We start from the raw sequence: 17,396 nt of genomic DNA, 5'->3' as shown, positions 1-17,396 counted from the left end.
GCATCGAAAATCTCAGTTCGGTTCGGTTCTACGACATATGTGTTTGCATTTTTCTCAGTTTGGTTCCTGGAGTTGTCTATTCGGTTCGGTTCCGGTGCTTGGTTTTAAAACCTCTTTGGAACCGAAATACACATGTCATTGTATAATTGGATAATAAGGCCGAGCTTGTTTTTGTAAAATAGACCCTTTCTCATGTGATCAGGTCTTCCAAATGCAATCAGAACCTTCCATTTTATCTCATAATCTCCTATCCATTCGATCAAAACCCTAAATTATCTCTTCCCTCAAACTCTCAGTCTCTCACTCTGCATCCTAGATCAGATTCGGAGACTCTCTCAGTCTCCATCCTAGATCACTCTCTCACTCTCTCAGTCTCCATCCTATCTCATATTTGAAGACGACTCTGAGACTCTCAGGCTCTCAGCCCAGACGAGCGAGACGAACCCAGAAACATCTCGTCTTCGATTTGTGTTGGCCATCTGCGATTTGGTTGATGCAGCTCCGCCTGGGACTTGGTTGATGTAGATCCGTCTGCGATTTGGTCAACGTAAGCTTTCAATCCTTTCATTTTTCTCGCTATACTCTCATCACTCTGCAATTTCCTGTGAAATTTGACCACTTTTTTGGTTTTTCCTTTTCGTTTGAACCCAGTCTTGCAGTGAGTGCAGTCCAGCGACCATAGCCTGTGATTTCGAGTGAAATTGTTAAGCTCCAGAGTCCATAGCATGTGATGCTCATGAGCACTTCGAGTGAAATTGGTAAGCTCCAGAGTCCCTTGAAAGCTGTGGTCTTTGAAGTGGGTTTATCGAATCCCTAGTGATTGTTGAGATTTGATGCCCTAGAGTTAATTCTGCTACTTTAATTTGTGTTTAGTTCTTGTTATGTGCCAATTGGGTCTCTGGTTTATATAAATATATGCTCTTTGTATAGTTTTCGAGAAAAATTTAGTTTCTTGGAATTGTGATGATTATAACTGAATGTGGTTTGAACCACTGTGGGGGTTAATTTTGTTGATTGCATATTTGCATTGCTTATACTAGTATTAAACTCTTACTGCTGATGCCGGGTTTTAATTAACTAGATGAGTGGGCACAGTTAGGAAAATGGATACAATTATTGTTATCCTTATTTTTGTGATTTGTGGGTTGTTGAATGACTTGAATCTCTCACGGATCTAGACTTCTGTACCAAATATTTGAGTGTTCAAGGGTAACTGAATGTGGCTTCATGTCTATTTGTTTGCAGGGAGGAGATTGAAAAACAAAAGGCTCATGAGCGATACATGTGGTTGCACTGTTGCAGGAGCAGGGAAAAACTGAACAAGCAAAGAAAGATTTAGGTAATATGCAAAATTGACAAATTATAGCTTCATTTTTGTGAAATTTGCGTTTGCGTTTGTGTTTCGCATCCTATTCTATTGTGATTTCAAGTGTTGGTGGATTGATATTGTATCTGTTTCTTGCAAGATCTAAGCATATGTTTATTCAAGAATAATCATGATCAATGATGATGATGCAAGACTCAATGAAAAGGAAGAGAGTGAAAAAATTGGGCCATATAAAAGCTTCAAACTTTTGAATAGTTCAAGCTTCATCATCCACCTCTCATTGTATGGAACATTTCATTGTCATTTTCGTAGTTTGACTGAACCAGAACATGTCATTGTCATTTTCTTGTCATTTTAACTGTCCTAATATCATTGATTGCAGCTACAAATTCTGTATGCAGATTTAATATTGATGGAAGACTTGTTGCATTGAGGAAGCCATGCTGGAAATTTGTTTGAAGTTGTGCACTTTGATGAAATGTTGATGAACTATTTTAATTTTAAGTTATTTGTTTCCGTTTGAGACTTTCAATTCATTTTAGTTTACTGCAAATTGATGCAACTGCATTGTTCTGGATGGACTATGGACAATCTATTGCTTATTTTTATTTGCTGCAGTTTGCTGGAATATGTATAATTTTATATTGTTGCATACTTGCAGCTTTGCATTGTTCTACAGTTTTGCAGTTTGTTACTTGGTTCTATTGAATTATTGTTTGATAGTTAGTTGCTTTCATGAGTTTCATGCTTTGATAGTTTGAGAATTATTGGAAATTGTTGATTTGCAATTATGATGTTGAATTGTTGATTGTTATATATGTAGATAATGTTGAGCATGAATGAGTGAATAGATTGTGGCATTGTGCAATGTTGAGTGTGTGTCTGGAAAATAGGAAACAGGAAACTAAAAATGGCTGGAAAGTAGTATTTCATGCCAAACTAACAGTTTGGTTAACATAGGAACCGGGGAACTGTAGAACTGAAGAACCGAACTAGGAACCGAAAACCGACCCGACCATAGTCGGTTCAGTTCTACCTCGGTTCTTGATCCCGAAAACAGCAAATCCGAACCGATAAGCAATAGTCGGTTTCGGTTTCGGGTTGAGTACTGCAAACTGCAGAACCGACCCGAGGCCAGCCCTAAATAATTTTATGACCCTAATATCTACATGTAATCTGATGAATCAAAGTACTCAATTCAATTTATATATATATATATATATATACATATTTTATCCAGAGCGGAGGTCCGCTTTGAAATTTACGGAGTGAACTTCGAGTTTTGGGTCACTTTTAGGTCGCATATCCGCATCTCGACCGTTCAGTTTTTAGGTACTAGTGTATAGATCATCTCTGAAAATTTTCAGCCAAATTGATGATCGTTAAGGTATCTAACTCGCTTAAATCAATTGACGAACTGAATCTGTTCAACCTGAACTGTAATAGCTTTAAGGCAGTTATCAATGCCTTAACGGTCATCAATTTGGCTGAAAATTTGCAGAGATGATATATATATATATATATTTAAAAAGAAAGAAAGAATTTTGTTATTGATTGTATCTTAAACAATGACATGTAGAACAAACTCCAGAGTAGTTGAACCATCCATCGTAAAACAGTGAAATCAAATCTATGACTAGTTAACGTACATGTGCGCTGCAAGATTAATTGGAGCTTCTATTGGTATATACCGTATATTGAATACCCACAAAAGGCAACTCATGCAACAAAGCTTTTATATCTGGATAAATCTTAGGTTCTATTGAGAATATTATGTAATTAAGAATAGATTTCTTGTATCTTTAGGAAATCATGTACAGTAGGATTATGACCGTATCCCTAGATTATAGGTTTTTCTTGTTCATCAAGGTTGTATGTCTGTATATATTGGTGATTATCAATAGAAGGAACATCAATTCAATCACAATTATAACTCTTTAGGTTCACCCCTGGGGTGAACGAGCATATTCACCATTTATTGTGATTAATGTATTTTTATTTTAGGGAATCGATATTTGAGAGAAAATCACTGTGTATTTTCATTGATAATATGGGCCTCTTTATATAGAGGATTACAATGCATAAAATCCGAATCATACAAGGAAATGTAATCATACATTAAATAGGAATATCTAGATCCTTCTAATTAAACCATATTACTATTAGGTCAAGTAACCTAGGGTTTGGACCAGAATAGGGATTTACTTGAACACTCCCCCTTATATCGCCAAACGTGGTGCTTCTCTCGTTGCCTCGCTAAAAACCTTGCCGAGTAACAAAATCCAATGGGACAAAAATAACCTCGATCGAAGGGGAAAAATAACACAACACACTAGGGTTGGGCTCGGGTCGGGTCGGGCCCGAAATTTGGTAAAACCGAGACCGAGCCCGAAACACTCGGTTCGGACCGGTTCGGGCTTTTTCGAAAATGAAAACCGACATAAACCGATCCCAAACGGGCCAGTTCGGGCTTCGGGCTTTTCGGGCCCAATATGCAAAATACACAAAATTTGGTTAGAGGCAAGGTTCGAACCCTTTACCTCTTGCACCAAATCCTTGGTCCCAACCACTGGAGCATGAGACACTCTCAGAACATTATGTTCAACGTTTATATTTATTTGCCCTGAGCGGTTGGAATAAAACAAAACAAGACAAAAGGCTCTGCCCTCTTTTACTTTATACTATCTCTTTCTTTTCTGGTCTTCTTCGACACTTTCTTCTTCTTCTCATGCAGTTCTATACTTCTATTCATTAATTCATATATTCTTCTTCTTCTTCTTCTTTGCTTTTTTCTTTCCTTCCTCCCTCTTTCATTTCTAGTCTTCTTCGACACTTCTTATTCATCTTCTTCTGCACTTCTATTCATATAAATATATACATATATATATATATATATATATATATATATTTTCTTCCTCCTCAATCCCCATTATGTAGTTCGTCGGTGGTGCGTTGGATGGAGGGAGACTAGGAGAGTGAAGAGGGGGGTTCGGTTAGGAGGAGTGAGGATTGGAGATCGAGACCAGAGCAGGAGCTGAATACCGAGACCGGAGCAGGAGCTGGTAATGGAAGGAGAGAGAGATAGACAACTCAGATCTGAAATTTGGGGCTGAGAGAGTGAGAGGGAGATTTCATCAGATCTGAAATTTGGGGCTGAGGTCGATACAAGCAAAGTCGCAAAGAGAGGGAGGCTGAGGTTGAGTTAGTGGACTGGAAGACACCGAGGCCTTTAGGGTTGTGTATTTTTTTTTTAAATATTTAACTTATTATTATAACACCCAATCATGGACTGACATGTGGCATGTGCTACAGTATTCGGTCGGTTCGGGCTTTCGGGCCCTGAAAATATGAAATCCGAGACCGAACCGATTACATGAATTTGGGTTGGGCTTTAGACCGAACCGAAAATTTCTATTCTAAAACCGAACCGATTCGGTCTTTTTTCCTCGGTTCGGGTCGGGTCCTCGGTCTTTCGGGTCCGGACGCCCATCCCTACAACACACCCTTCACATTTCGAGACCATACATGTAGACACCTCCCCCTGATGTCTGCATCTCCCTCTGATGACAACAGTCATGGGAGTTCGGATAACTTTCGCAAACGATGCTACCAACATGTTTCTCGAAAGTGGAATTTAGGCAATGACTTAGTGAGCAAGTCTGCCATACTCTCCTCAGATTGAACCTAGTTCGCTTTGATCTTGAGGAGCGTCTGTTGTTGTTGATTATGTTTGGTGTTGTAGCTTTTGATGTAGTCTTGCTTCATTTGTTCAAAATAAGCAGTATATCCTATATGCTCGTAGGCTCATCTATGGTAGACTTCAAACCACAATTATTCGAACATGCGTAATTATGGATCTAATCCATAAACATTCATGAACTACTTTGTGAAGAGCAATAATCTCTGCATGGTTCAAAGATATAGCGACTAGGGTCTGTTCTGTAGACCTCTAAGATATCACGGTATTTACCCATGGTGAACACTTAACCAGTTTGGGAATGACCTTTGTATGGGTCAGAGAGATACCCAACATCAACAAAACCTTCCAAAACACATGTCGTTTTAGGGTGGGGATAGTGAACGCAGGCCAGTGTTGGCGGTATTCCTGGTGTGTGATGGGTCCGAATCCATCATCTCTCTGAAGGGATAGAACAAGCTCATATCAATCGTACATCTCAAGTATTGAAAGATATCTTTTTCCACCAATCTAATGGGGTCGCGTTGGCGCATAGCTATATCTAGCTAACAAGTTCACTGCAAATGAGATGTTCGGTCTTATACATTGGGGTAAGTACAATAATGCGCCTATTGTACACTTTTGCCTCTAGCACATCTTCGTCATCATTTTTAGACGAAAATGATCATATTTAGGATCAAGACTACTAACGATCATGGGGGTGCTTGGAGGCTTGACCTTGTCAAAATGCCTAAGCATCTATCAACATGATGCTCAAGTTCCAAACCGAGATATAATCATGTTCTCCCAAAATCCTTCATCTCAAACTCGGATTTCAAGTGTTCAGCGGTTTCCCTTAACTCTTTAAGGGCTTCCAATGAAGATCATGTCCAACATAAACCACGATAGAATCCGAAACTTGTTATGGAAATGCATAGGCATATCCCTTCCTAATCAAGTAGTCACTTCAGTGAGCGTTTCAACCTCTTTGTAAACGAGCTCCGTGGTCTAGAGCCACTTGACTTGGTAAATGAAGTTCACCATGAACCTTCATGTATATTCCGTATCTAGATCCCCATAGAAATACGTAGTGACCACATTTGTAAGCTGCATAATCAGTTATTCGGAAACTACCAAACTGACAGGGTAGTGGAGTGCAATGACATCCATTACGAGAGAATATGTCTCATCGTAGTCAATTCCAAGGTGTTTTGTGAGAAGCCTTGCGCCATAAGGTGAGATTGCCATATCTTTCTCTCATCACGCTTTCTAACGAAGACCCATTAGTCAATAGGTTTTATGTTTGGAGGTGTTGGCATCACTGGCTCGAAAACCTTCCTCTTCGTTAGAGAACCCATCTTAACCTGGATCACATCTTTCCATTTAGGCCAAATTTCTCTACTTTGACATTCATTCATCAACGGAGTGTGGTTCGATATCATCTGACTCAACAAACTCATGCGCAACAAAATTCTCAACTACATCATCAGTTATGATGGAGTTTCTATCCCACGTCTCACGTACACTAGTGTAGTTTTCATAGAGCTCTATATTCTCAGGAATAGGTTCTGACGTTGAGGCGTCCCCCAACGATAACCATAACCCGGAAGATACTCATAAGACAGATTCTGAGTCTTGATGATCAAAGGATTGGAATGTGCCACGCATCCTAGCTGGGGCCATGGCCTATAACGCTAGAGTGCCACTCTTTTTGGCATTGGCACTATGCCTACCTCCATGTAGGGTGGTGATACGTCTTCTCGTAGGGTCGTCCTTCCTTGCAGGCTTGTTTGCAGCATGTTTGTGTGATCTCGTCACTTTAACCGGAATCGAGATGAGACATAGTGGGGACAGACTACGACAATTCCTGTGTTCCTGCTGAACATTCGTGTTCTTATCTCCCCCTAACGATGGGAAAACTATCTCATTAAAGTGACATTCGCAAATCTAGTGGTAAGGAGATTGCCTAGCAAGGGCATTGAGTGGCTGACGATTGTTGGAATCTCAAATCCAACGTAGTTGCCCATTCATCTGTAAGGACCCATCATAGTGCATTGTGGCGGTGCAATTGGCACATAAATGGCTCACTCAAATATGCGTAAGTACGATACTCGTACCCAGTCACTAGCTGTAACGCAAAGGTAGATTGAGTGGCGGTGGGTTGTAGACGAATTAGCATAGCTGCATGCGATATTGCATCACCCTAAGCGGATATAAGGAGATTGGTGTGCATTACCAATGTCCTGACCCATCATAGTCATTTCCACGAGACTATTTGGGTGTGTGCATGAGAATATGATGTCCAACATCAGTCCCAATGCAATACCCATCGAAAGTCTTCGATGTAAACTCTCTAGCATCGTCAAGTCCAATTGACGGAATATGATGATCCAGGGAGTGAGCATGTTGTTGTATGATATTTGCTAGGAGTGTAGCATAAACAACATTTACAAGTGGACAATGGCACAACACGTGACCAGCGTGTTTGCGTGTCAACCAACATCATGAGATATTTAAACGTCCGCAAGTTGGTTGAACTAGTCCACAGAATCCCTACGGATTCTATGTAAGAACATAATGAGTATTTTCATATCCTTTGCATAGGACGGTCTCAGTCCTAATTTTCTTAAGGAACGGGCTTTGTAAAACGAGCGAGAGAGGCTTTAGAAGCAACCAATGAGAATTTTAGTTGGGTCTGAGCGTCTGAAACGCTATTTGAAGCAAGTTGGTGATTGAAACATCACCTAGGGTGCCATCATCATGATGGACGCTATCCATGGTGTCATAGATAGGGACTGCACCAGCCCTAGGCTAGTGGTGGACGGAGGCGGTGCTCTAGGCAGCAGCGTCGGTCACACTTAATCCAGGAATCAACTTTTGATTCATGCTTCATTTCTCTCGAGAGAAAGGATGTCCATGTGAAGTCTTTAGTAGACGAAGCATTATATCATGACCAGGATGACCTATCCTGTAGTGACAAAGTCAATATGTGTCTAAATCCAAGAGATCTTCTCTCATAACTTCATTGGATTTAATAGCTCGAATAGTGACATAGAGTCCACTAGAGAGACACATAAACTTCTCTAAGATGCGCCTTTGTTCACAATCGTTAGAGTTATTGCAAAGGAACTCATTTCCGTTCTCTACACGAGATTTTGCATGGAGTCAGTTGGCTATTCATAGGTGCGATTTGCCCTAGCTAGGAGCGTAGAGAGTTTATGTGACAGTAATTAAGGTGCCATTTAGCAAGTGGAACTTGGGCTATTCCATGTCCTTGAATTAATACTGATGACCCAGCCATCGTAGTCACAAAGTAATATGCTTAGAATCAAAATTGAGTCATAATGGAAAGAACTCGAAATTTTATTCATAAGCCAACGGAATACATCATTGTCTCTTTTACTAAATAAAATCTAATCCAAAATGCTAGCTAATGCAAAACGATGGTAGTCGTCTATCTTCTTTGGTTAGTTCCAAAATAAATGTGACCAGGTGAGTAGGGAGATGTCAGTGGAGTAATGCTCGCTTAAGTTCCACTAATCTCAGAACCTTCCCAGACATCACACTTAATTTGGGTGAGCCTACTTTGAAGAAAGACTAAACCATTGGCATCTACTACAAAGTATATGGCTATTGGTTCTTACATCTCTTGGAAAAATATAGACTTAAATAGAATTGGCGATCTATTGATCCCAGCCAGATTTGTAGTCTTCAACCCTTCACTCTAGATCATCTTCTTGATCTTCTTGTTCCACATAGTAAACTTCTCTTGCTTTACAATATGCTTTGTAGGCGGTGACAATTTCTTCACGAGCTCTACAAATGTGTGCCCAATGTTCAGACACTCCACATCGAGAATATACATCTCTTTGCTCAAACACCATTGATTGAGGCGCTTTGAAAGCATCATTTAGATGGCTCTGAGTGTTGGTGGCGCCAACAACACGGCCAGAGGCATTGCCTCCCTCTCTCTTTCCACGTTGACATCTTCGGTTCTGTGTTCGCCTATTTTGGCGATTACCTTCCTAAGTAGAGCAATTATATGGACTAGAACATCCAGAAGTATCCCTAAGGTTAGGGTTTCAGTCTTGGCGCCTTCTCTTAGGGGCGCGATTATAATTGGATTCCAAAATATGCTCTATTTCCGCGGATCTCGAATTATAGTTCTTCACAAGGATATTGTCATGCTTTTCAGCGACATTCATAGCTCCAATGAGCTCATGAAACCTTGTGATCCGTCCTGCAGTAACATCAATTCGATAGTTCTTAGCAACCATCAATGCAGACACAAGAAAGCTAGAGAGAGTCTTCTCAATCAACATCGCATTTGTGATCTCTTTACCACAGAATTTCATTAAGAATTTAATGCGAAGTGCTCCTGAGTTGTAGTTAAGAACTGACTTGAAATCACAGAAGCAGAGACTATGCCATCTCACTTCTAGGTGAGGAAGCAGGGAGTCACGGACGTTGCCAAATCTTTCTTCGAGTGAGACCCACTGCCTTCTGGGGTCTTCTTCATTCATACACTCGTACTAGAGCGAATCATCCATATGACGAGTCATTAGGATGATGGCTAGCTTAAGCTTGCTCAATAGTTAGCACGTCCTGGCTAGGCTCGAGAATCGTATCCAGGATTCCATCGGCCTTAAGATGCTGGCGGACATCACGAACCCACTTGTGATATCCAGAGCCAGTTTTTCCCAATGGAGCAAAGTCCAATTTATTCAGGTTACTCATCCTGAAAGAGAACAAGAAATTAGGGTTAGTTTTGGAGCGTAAAAGGCTACCACGAAAATATATAAAAATTTCTGAGCATAGTCGCTTTCAAGAAATTTGGGAATTTCCGAGCGTAGTCACTTCCAAGAAATTCGATTCCAAGAGGGGTTAGATTAGATCGAAACAATGATGTTTGTGGTCGATCATTTTATCTCCACAAACTCTAAGTTTGGAGGACTCTACGAGCTCCAAGCTTGGAGTGAGCACGAACCCCCACAGTTCGACTATTTGGTCTCCCCTATGAAGAAGAAAAGGGGGGCAGAAAAAGAGAGGTTGCAAGTCCCCGAGAAAAGAAGAAAAGAATGAAAAACTTCAAAAAGGGGAAATTTTAGAAAAGTTTACCTTAAAATATAGCCGGAAAAGTTGGTGAAGATGGCCTGAAAAAGGTCTCCGGGGGTCACCGGAAAAGTTTCCTTAAACAAGTAGTGGTCGGAGCTAGGCTGGGTTATGCGGGGCTGTGCGGAGCTGCTGCAGGGGCTGTGCAGGCCTGCGCGCAGGTGTTGGCAGCAGGTGCAGGGGCTCTCAGCAGATGTCGGCAGGTGTCGCTCAGGCTATCGACAGTTCTCGGCAGCTCCTCGACATGGCTCGCAAGGGCAGGCAGAAGGCAGGGGCCGGTCTGATTTTTCCGATGGCTGGTTCAGGTCTATTCCGGCCTGTTTCGATGGTTCCGCCGCCGGTTCTGGGCTCCTTGGGATTAGGGCTTCGATATGTGGGGCGGTGGTTGCCAGATTTTGAGGGTTACGAAATTAGGGTTTTCAGGGTTAGAGCTTCGTGCTGATAACGTGTTTTAGGAAATCGATATTTGAGAGAAAATCGTTGTGTATTTTCATTGATAATAGGGGCCTCTTTATATAAAGAATACAATGCATAGAATCCGAATCATACAAGGAAATGTAATCATACATTGAATATGAATATCTAGATCCTTCTAATTAAACCCTATTACCACCATTACCACTAGGTCAAGTAAGCTAGGGTTTGGGCCAGACACACAAATAGGGATTTACTTGAACAATTTTAATTTTATAATTTTCTAATCTAACCATTCATGTTGCATAATATCATATAAAGATTAGCTCTGTAAAAAATCAATTAAATTGAAGACATTTTAGTTATTCATTTCTATGAAATAAATGGACGGTTCATCATAATAGTAGTAAGTATTGTTAGAACAATCCATTTGTTTTATTCAATTAGATAATTAAATGATTTCTGATTTAATTGATTTTTTTAATTTATAGAGATTATCTTTAAAGGTTAATCTAAGATATGGACCGTTTGATGATAAAATTATTAAGTAAAAGTATGTTAATCGACAATACAGGTAAATATGCTCATTCACCCCAGAGGTGAACTTAAGAATTGCCCATATATCTTCTACCAAATTACCTAGCACTGAGAGGTTCTCCCCAGCATCACAAACAACCTTCACTGCCACCAAGCAATCATTTAGGACAATAACAGTAGAAAGTTCCAAAGCTTGTGGTAGTTTAAGCCCGTGCTTTGTACGTAGCTAGCAACTCAGCTTGGAATGTTGAGGCTACATGTTCCTTCGTATATGCAAACTCAGCTATAAACCACCATGGTCATTTTGAACAACACATCCCGTTGGCTTGTGGCTTAGATTAATAAGGTCATCAATTGTCTTTAATTTAGATTTTGGAATTTATCTCATTCACATATAAATATATGCCTTTTGTCACCAATTAAAATTTGAGAGAGAGAAGAAAGAGCCGTAGCTTTGACTTATTGAGACGTAGCCGCACCATGCCCCCCCCCCCTCCCCCCTCCCTCCATGTATTCTACTGTTTCACTAATTAAGGCTTGAGGGCAGCCGCATCGGCTCTTAATTCAAAAAATAAAAAATAAAAATCACCTTTTGTTTTGTTGATTTTTTTCTTGCGAGTGACAAAATATATATATTTAAGTAACTGTTTTTCTATTTGGTCTTTCTCTTTCCGTGAGTGTACTCAGGTGTAATTAAAATTTGGGTTTGAGTATTAAACACCTCAATCATAATCACTTTTTTTATATTAGTGGAATCACATCGCCGTCTTCACCCGTGAATGTAATCCGTTTTAGGGTGAACAACGTAAATTATGGCTTACGAATTTTTATGTTAATTTATCTTTTTCATGTTTTGACACTTCATACTTAACACTTCCGCACAACACATCTAGCACCACCATGACATAGAGAAGGGACAAAGCCACAAAGGCATCATCAGTGTTAAGCTGTAGCATTCCCGCCACTGGAGGTCAACGCCAAACTGGCCTCCCTACCAGACACTGAAGGAGTTGTTGTTCAGTTAGCTTAGCTTATGGGTTACTTGTTGTGTATGTTATTACTTTGGGGTTTAATGTGTTGCCCTTACAACACGAAATCCAAGCAAACCAGAATGATAAATAGAAGAAACTCACAATATTGACAACATGCATGAACAAAAAGATACAAGCTAGAAGAAGAAAGTGAAAAAACACAACAGATTTGTTGACGGGGTTCGACAAAGCCTACATCCCCAAAACAAACAGGACATAAAAATCCATCTTGCATTGTAACTCTCATAATAGCTAATTAGAACCATTCCCTGAATCAAATCCATAATGTCGATCAATAAGAACCAATAAATAGTATATTGAATCACCGTTATTCATTCTTATTTTCTAAATGATATGATGTAGTAACAAACGTAACTAGTAGCTTCAAAAAGCAACTAGAAAACACATGCAAGCATAATTACTCAAAGTTTCAAATCTTCTGAACAACAGACCACCTAACGAAAACACTCAAAACAGAATGACGGAAAAAAGAAAGTGCTGAACTCTAGGTGGTGTTTGAAATAGAAGCTGTGGCTTGTGTGGGGAACAAATGGAAGTGCTTTTGTCCAGATTTTCCGAACGTTGGATCTGCACTGTACTTGACAACCAAGAAGCCCAAGCCGATAGCGGAAAAGTGCTTTTTACGCGCTTTTATGATTACCGACAAGGCCCCAAGCCCGTTAGGTAATCATGCAGCTTTTGTTGTTGTTGCCGTTGGAAATTCACTCGCGCGTAGAACGCACTTTTCAAAAAACCAACGCTTCTACCAAAGCACTTAACTCTTCTAGCCTACGAATCATCTCCTACATTTCCCATAAAGACCTCAAACCCGGCAATATTAACGATGAAATAACTGAAAATTTGATCACGGCGATGGGTATTTCCGGAACTTCAAGATTTCGTTTTCGTTTGTAACGTACCCTTTACTTTTCTTATTTTTTTCCCTCTTGTCTCTATCCTGGGCTCTCTATAGCCGTGCTTCTTGGGTTGTCTCATCACACTGGGTCACTGGTTTCTCTCAACTCCCCCAACTGAGTGACCTCAAAAAACCAAAGCCAAACATCGTTCTTTGACTGCCCAAACGCTATCATTGACCAAAGGCTTCTTGGGTGTGTTAAAGTTTCGGCCTTTGTTTGTTTTCGATTGTGTTTGGGATTTCAGTTCAGTTGTCCGAGGGGGTCCGGAAATGGAGCCCGATAAAAGCGGCGTGAATGGGGGAGTGCCCGGGTCGGGTTTGCGGGCGGAGATCGACACGTCGGCGCCGTTTGAATCGGTGAAGGAGGCGGTGAGTCGATTCGGTGGAGTCGGGTACTGGAAACCCTCAAATGCTAATAAGTATTCGGAGCCTGAGGTATATAGCTAGTCTCTCATTAACTTTGTTTTTGTATCCAAACAATTTAAGATGGGATTTTGTTCGGATTAAGTTGACAATGGGTTTTTATTTAAGCAAAAAAACTGAGTGCATTGGGGTTTTGGCCCTACTGTTTGGGGTTTTATGAGGAAGTTTTGAGAGGAAATGTATGTTTATGTTTTTGAGTTTGGTTGTTTTGTTGCGCATTTTAAATTGTAGTGGTAATGCACTCTGATACTTGCATTGGAGCAGCGAAAGAGATGGAATTGCTTCTAAATGTAGTCGAAACTTTGAAAGGAATTTTTGTTTCTTAGTTTTATGAGGGAGTTTTGAGAGGAAATGTATGTTTATGTTTTTGAGTTTGGTTGTTGTGTTGCGCATTTTAAATTGTAGTGGTAATGCACTCTGATACTTGCATTGGAGCAGCGAAAGAGATGCAATTGCTTCTAAATGTAGTCGAAACTTTGAAAGGAATTTTTGTTTCTTAGTTTATGTGGAAAATTGTCCAGACTGTTTGTATGTGCCACTTTGTAATTTGTAATGGAAATGCTTGCACTAGCCGTCTGTTTGTGACATTGATGGAATCTATGGCTTTAATCCATAATGGAGTTTAAAATTTGGACTCTTTTGGAAGATACCCATGTCGAATAAATAGTGGACTATGATTGGCAACATTTTACACATTTCCTGATATGTTTATTTGGCTGTTTTCGTCCAGTGAAGATCTGCTTGTTTGTATTCCTTATAAAGCCAAATGAAGGCTGAATAAAGAATCTTGTAGGATTGTTTTTTATGGATTCATGTTTCTATTTCTAAGATTTGGTTGGATAAACTTCTGTTTTGTCTATCTTCTGTTTCGATCTTTCGCGAGTGGGAATGATCCACTGTGTGAAGTTGTGCACCCATGATTTTAAGTGCAGCTTCGAGGAGCTGATCATCCCAATATGTTTCCCTCGAAGGGAACGTTCATTGTTTGATAACCTAAAGCTCTGAACGGTTCACTTTGCTTCTGCTGATTTCTCTCACAGTAAAGTAGTGGCTTGTGCATCTGTATATATGTATCCCCTTCCATTTCTGAAGGCTGAATAAAGAATCTTGTAGGATTATTTTTTATGGATTCATGTTTCTATTTCTAAGATTTGGTTGGATAAACTTCTGTTTTGTCTATCTTCTGTTTCGATCTTTCGCGAGTGGGAATGATCCACTGTGTGAAGTTGTGCACCCATGATTTTAAGTGCAGCTTCGCGGAGCTGATCATCCCAATATGTTTCCCTCGAAGGGAACGTTCATTGTTTGATAACCTAAAGCTCTGAACGGTTCGCTTTGCTTCTGCTGATTTCTCTCACAGTAAAGTAGTGGCTTGTGCATCTGTATATATGTATCCCCTTCCATTTCTGAAATTGTCCAATAGTAGGCATGATTTCTTGTTCTTGTTTTTTGTGCTTTATAGCCGTATTGTGTGTTTAACTCGTTCCTAATTGCAGCATGACATGGAAGAGGTCGACACTGAAAAACTGGAGGAGCAGGCTTTACAGTTGGAGAAAGATCTCACTTTGAAAGAAAGGGAAACTCTTGATGTTCTAATAGAACTGGAACAAACCAAAAAGATTATTGATGAATTGAAGAAAAGGCTTCAGAAAGAAGTATCTGAAGTGGACCTCGAGACAGATGTAGGTAAGGACTACATGACTCCTGTGGTAAATGAAGCAGATAAGGAAAACCATGGGAACAATGGCAGCCATTGCAATGCACGGGAAGGTGTGAGCTCTTGTCCTTCTTCAGCACCAGGTTTAATCTTAATGGAATTGAAACAAGCTAAGGTGAACCTTACCAGGACTACTAGTGATCTTGCTGACATTCGGGCTTCCGTTGAAACATTCAACAAGAAATTAGAGAAGGAAAGAGTCGCACTTGAGAAGACCCGTGTCAGGTTAACTTCAAATTCTTTAAAAATGTTGTCTCTTGAAGAAGAGCTCAACCAAACAAAACAAAAGCTACAGTTGGCAAAGGATGCTGAATCTAAAGGTGCCCCTGATAAGTCTTTAGATATTTCAAAGGAGCTTCGACGACTGAGTTCTGAGACGGAGCAGTTCAAAAAAATGGCAGAAGCTGCCAAGTTAGAGGTTTCGAGAGCAACTTCCGAGATTGAGCAGACGAGAGGTAAGATAAAGACAGCTGAAATCAGGTTGGTTGCCGCGAGAAAGATGAAAGCAGCAGCTAGAGCTGCAGAAGCTTTTGCTCTTGCAGAAATTAAGGCTCTATCAAACCAGGAGAATTCATCTGGAGATGCATTGCAGAAACCTGAAGGAGTAACTCTTTCATTTGAAGAGTACTCAACCTTAACCCGCAAGGTTCGAGATGCAGAAGAGCTTTCTAAGAAGAGAGTAAGAGATGCCATGAAGCATGTTGATGATGCAAATGTATCGAAAACAGAAATCTTGAAGAAAGTAGAGGAAGCAACCGAGGAAGTCAAAACCAGTAAAAAGGCATTGGAAGAAGCACTGAACAGAGTGGAGGCTGCAAATAGGGGCAAGCTGGCAGTGGAAGAAGCTCTTCGCAAATGGAGATCCCAGCATGGTCAAAAAAGACGTTCTTCAGTACACAACTCTGCCAAGTTCAAGAATCCTTGCCCATCAAATCATGCCAGAGAGTTGCAATTGCGTGACGTAAATGGTCTGAATCTAGTTGGTGATGAATCAATGCCGGTTCTGAGGCCAACCTTATCAATCGGACAAATCCTAAGCAGGAAGTTGCTTATGCCTGAAGAGGATGAAATGGAACTGACCGAAAAGACACCTATAAAACAAAAGGTGTCACTGGGTCAGATGCTCAGCAAGCAAAACGGTGATCAACCCTCTTCTAAGAAGTTTGAGAAGGAAAGTGGTCTCAAGAATTTTTCTGCTAAAAGAAAGAAGTCCGGATTTGCTCGGTTCTCACTTCTTTTGACAAAGCAAAGCAGGAAGAAGAAGAAGCCAACTCCAGACTTGAAGTAATTTATCGTCCAGTCAATCAGCTGATCTCAATCAAGCACTGACATTTAGTTATGTATGCGTATGCTTGTGTTCCCTCTCCTCTGTCTCCGATTCTCCTTTCTTTAGAAACTGTTTTTACTTAGGTTGAAATTGTTTCTCAAACTGATGCATCTGTCAAGAATTTGTGTTGTTTGTGAAAATGTTTCTATCCTTGTTCGTTCCATTTGTTTCACTTTCGTTGATGCTAATGTTTAACTTATTGTTATAATACGAGTAAGTCTTCCTAAAAGTTGTACTAATGTTCAACTTCATATGGTGATCAATGTGCTTTATGATGGCCAATGACCAAAATTTGGGGCCATACACCAAACCTTGCCTTGACTTCATTTTCAAAGTTTTTGAGCTATCGGAACTCATGATATCAGAAAAGCGGGTAAAGGGGTATGTGATGTTAGTGCTGAGTTGGGTATATGAATAGGGTTCACTACTTTGTGCATAACTTTTTTTTTTTTTGGTCAAAGTTCTTTACTTCTTATGGTTACTGAAAGAGATGAAATCTGTTTTGCTATATGATATATTGATGATTCATGACCATAACAAACATTGTTTGGCATCATTTTGCAAGTTGGTAAAAAGCTATCCCAATTTTGAAATTAAAAAACAAGAGCAAGGGAATTGTGTGACTAAATCAATTGGGATCCATCCAAGCCCAAGCACTACAAATTTGACCAAAACAAAACCTAGCAACATATTTCATGTCAAACTAAATGGCATTATGCCTCAAAAGCCAAGAAGGTAGCTTAGCAAACTGCAAACTTTTACTAAAAGAAAAAGAAAAAGAAAGTGACTCATTTTATAACAGAAAATCCAAATACTTGTTCTATACAGACATAGTACACTTATTTTGGATTGACAAAAAACTCAAAAAAGACTGAAGAGTGATGTTTCCTTAGGAGTACACGTTGTATTTCTTGTG

General features: G+C 40.0%; 1 protein-coding gene and 1 long non-coding RNA gene across 2 annotated transcripts; both read left to right on the top strand.

Moving 5' to 3' along the window:
- The first annotated feature begins 303 nt into the window (after positions 1-303).
- On the top strand, positions 304-1,812 carry LOC121052152. Its single transcript, XR_005808198.1, has 5 exons — positions 304-547; positions 652-758; positions 1,246-1,339; positions 1,467-1,609; positions 1,729-1,812. It is a non-coding gene; the product is annotated as an uncharacterized LOC121052152 (long non-coding RNA).
- An 11,256-nt stretch (positions 1,813-13,068) lies between these two features.
- On the top strand, positions 13,069-16,620 carry LOC112195205 (WEB family protein At2g38370). The gene is made up of 2 exons (XM_024335573.2): positions 13,069-13,448; positions 14,933-16,620. Exons 1-2 carry the CDS (start codon positions 13,284-13,286, stop codon positions 16,439-16,441), a joined length of 1,674 nt encoding a protein of 557 aa, XP_024191341.1. The 5' UTR covers positions 13,069-13,283; the 3' UTR covers positions 16,442-16,620.
- Positions 16,621-17,396: the final 776 nt, after the last annotated feature.

The sequence above is a fragment of the Rosa chinensis genome, chromosome 3 (genome assembly GCF_002994745.2).
Source record: "Rosa chinensis cultivar Old Blush chromosome 3, RchiOBHm-V2, whole genome shotgun sequence".
In the NCBI taxonomy this organism is placed as follows: Eukaryota; Viridiplantae; Streptophyta; class Magnoliopsida; order Rosales; family Rosaceae; genus Rosa; species Rosa chinensis.
Note: the sequence above shows the minus strand (reverse complement) of the source record. Positions and strands in the feature narration are given on the sequence as shown.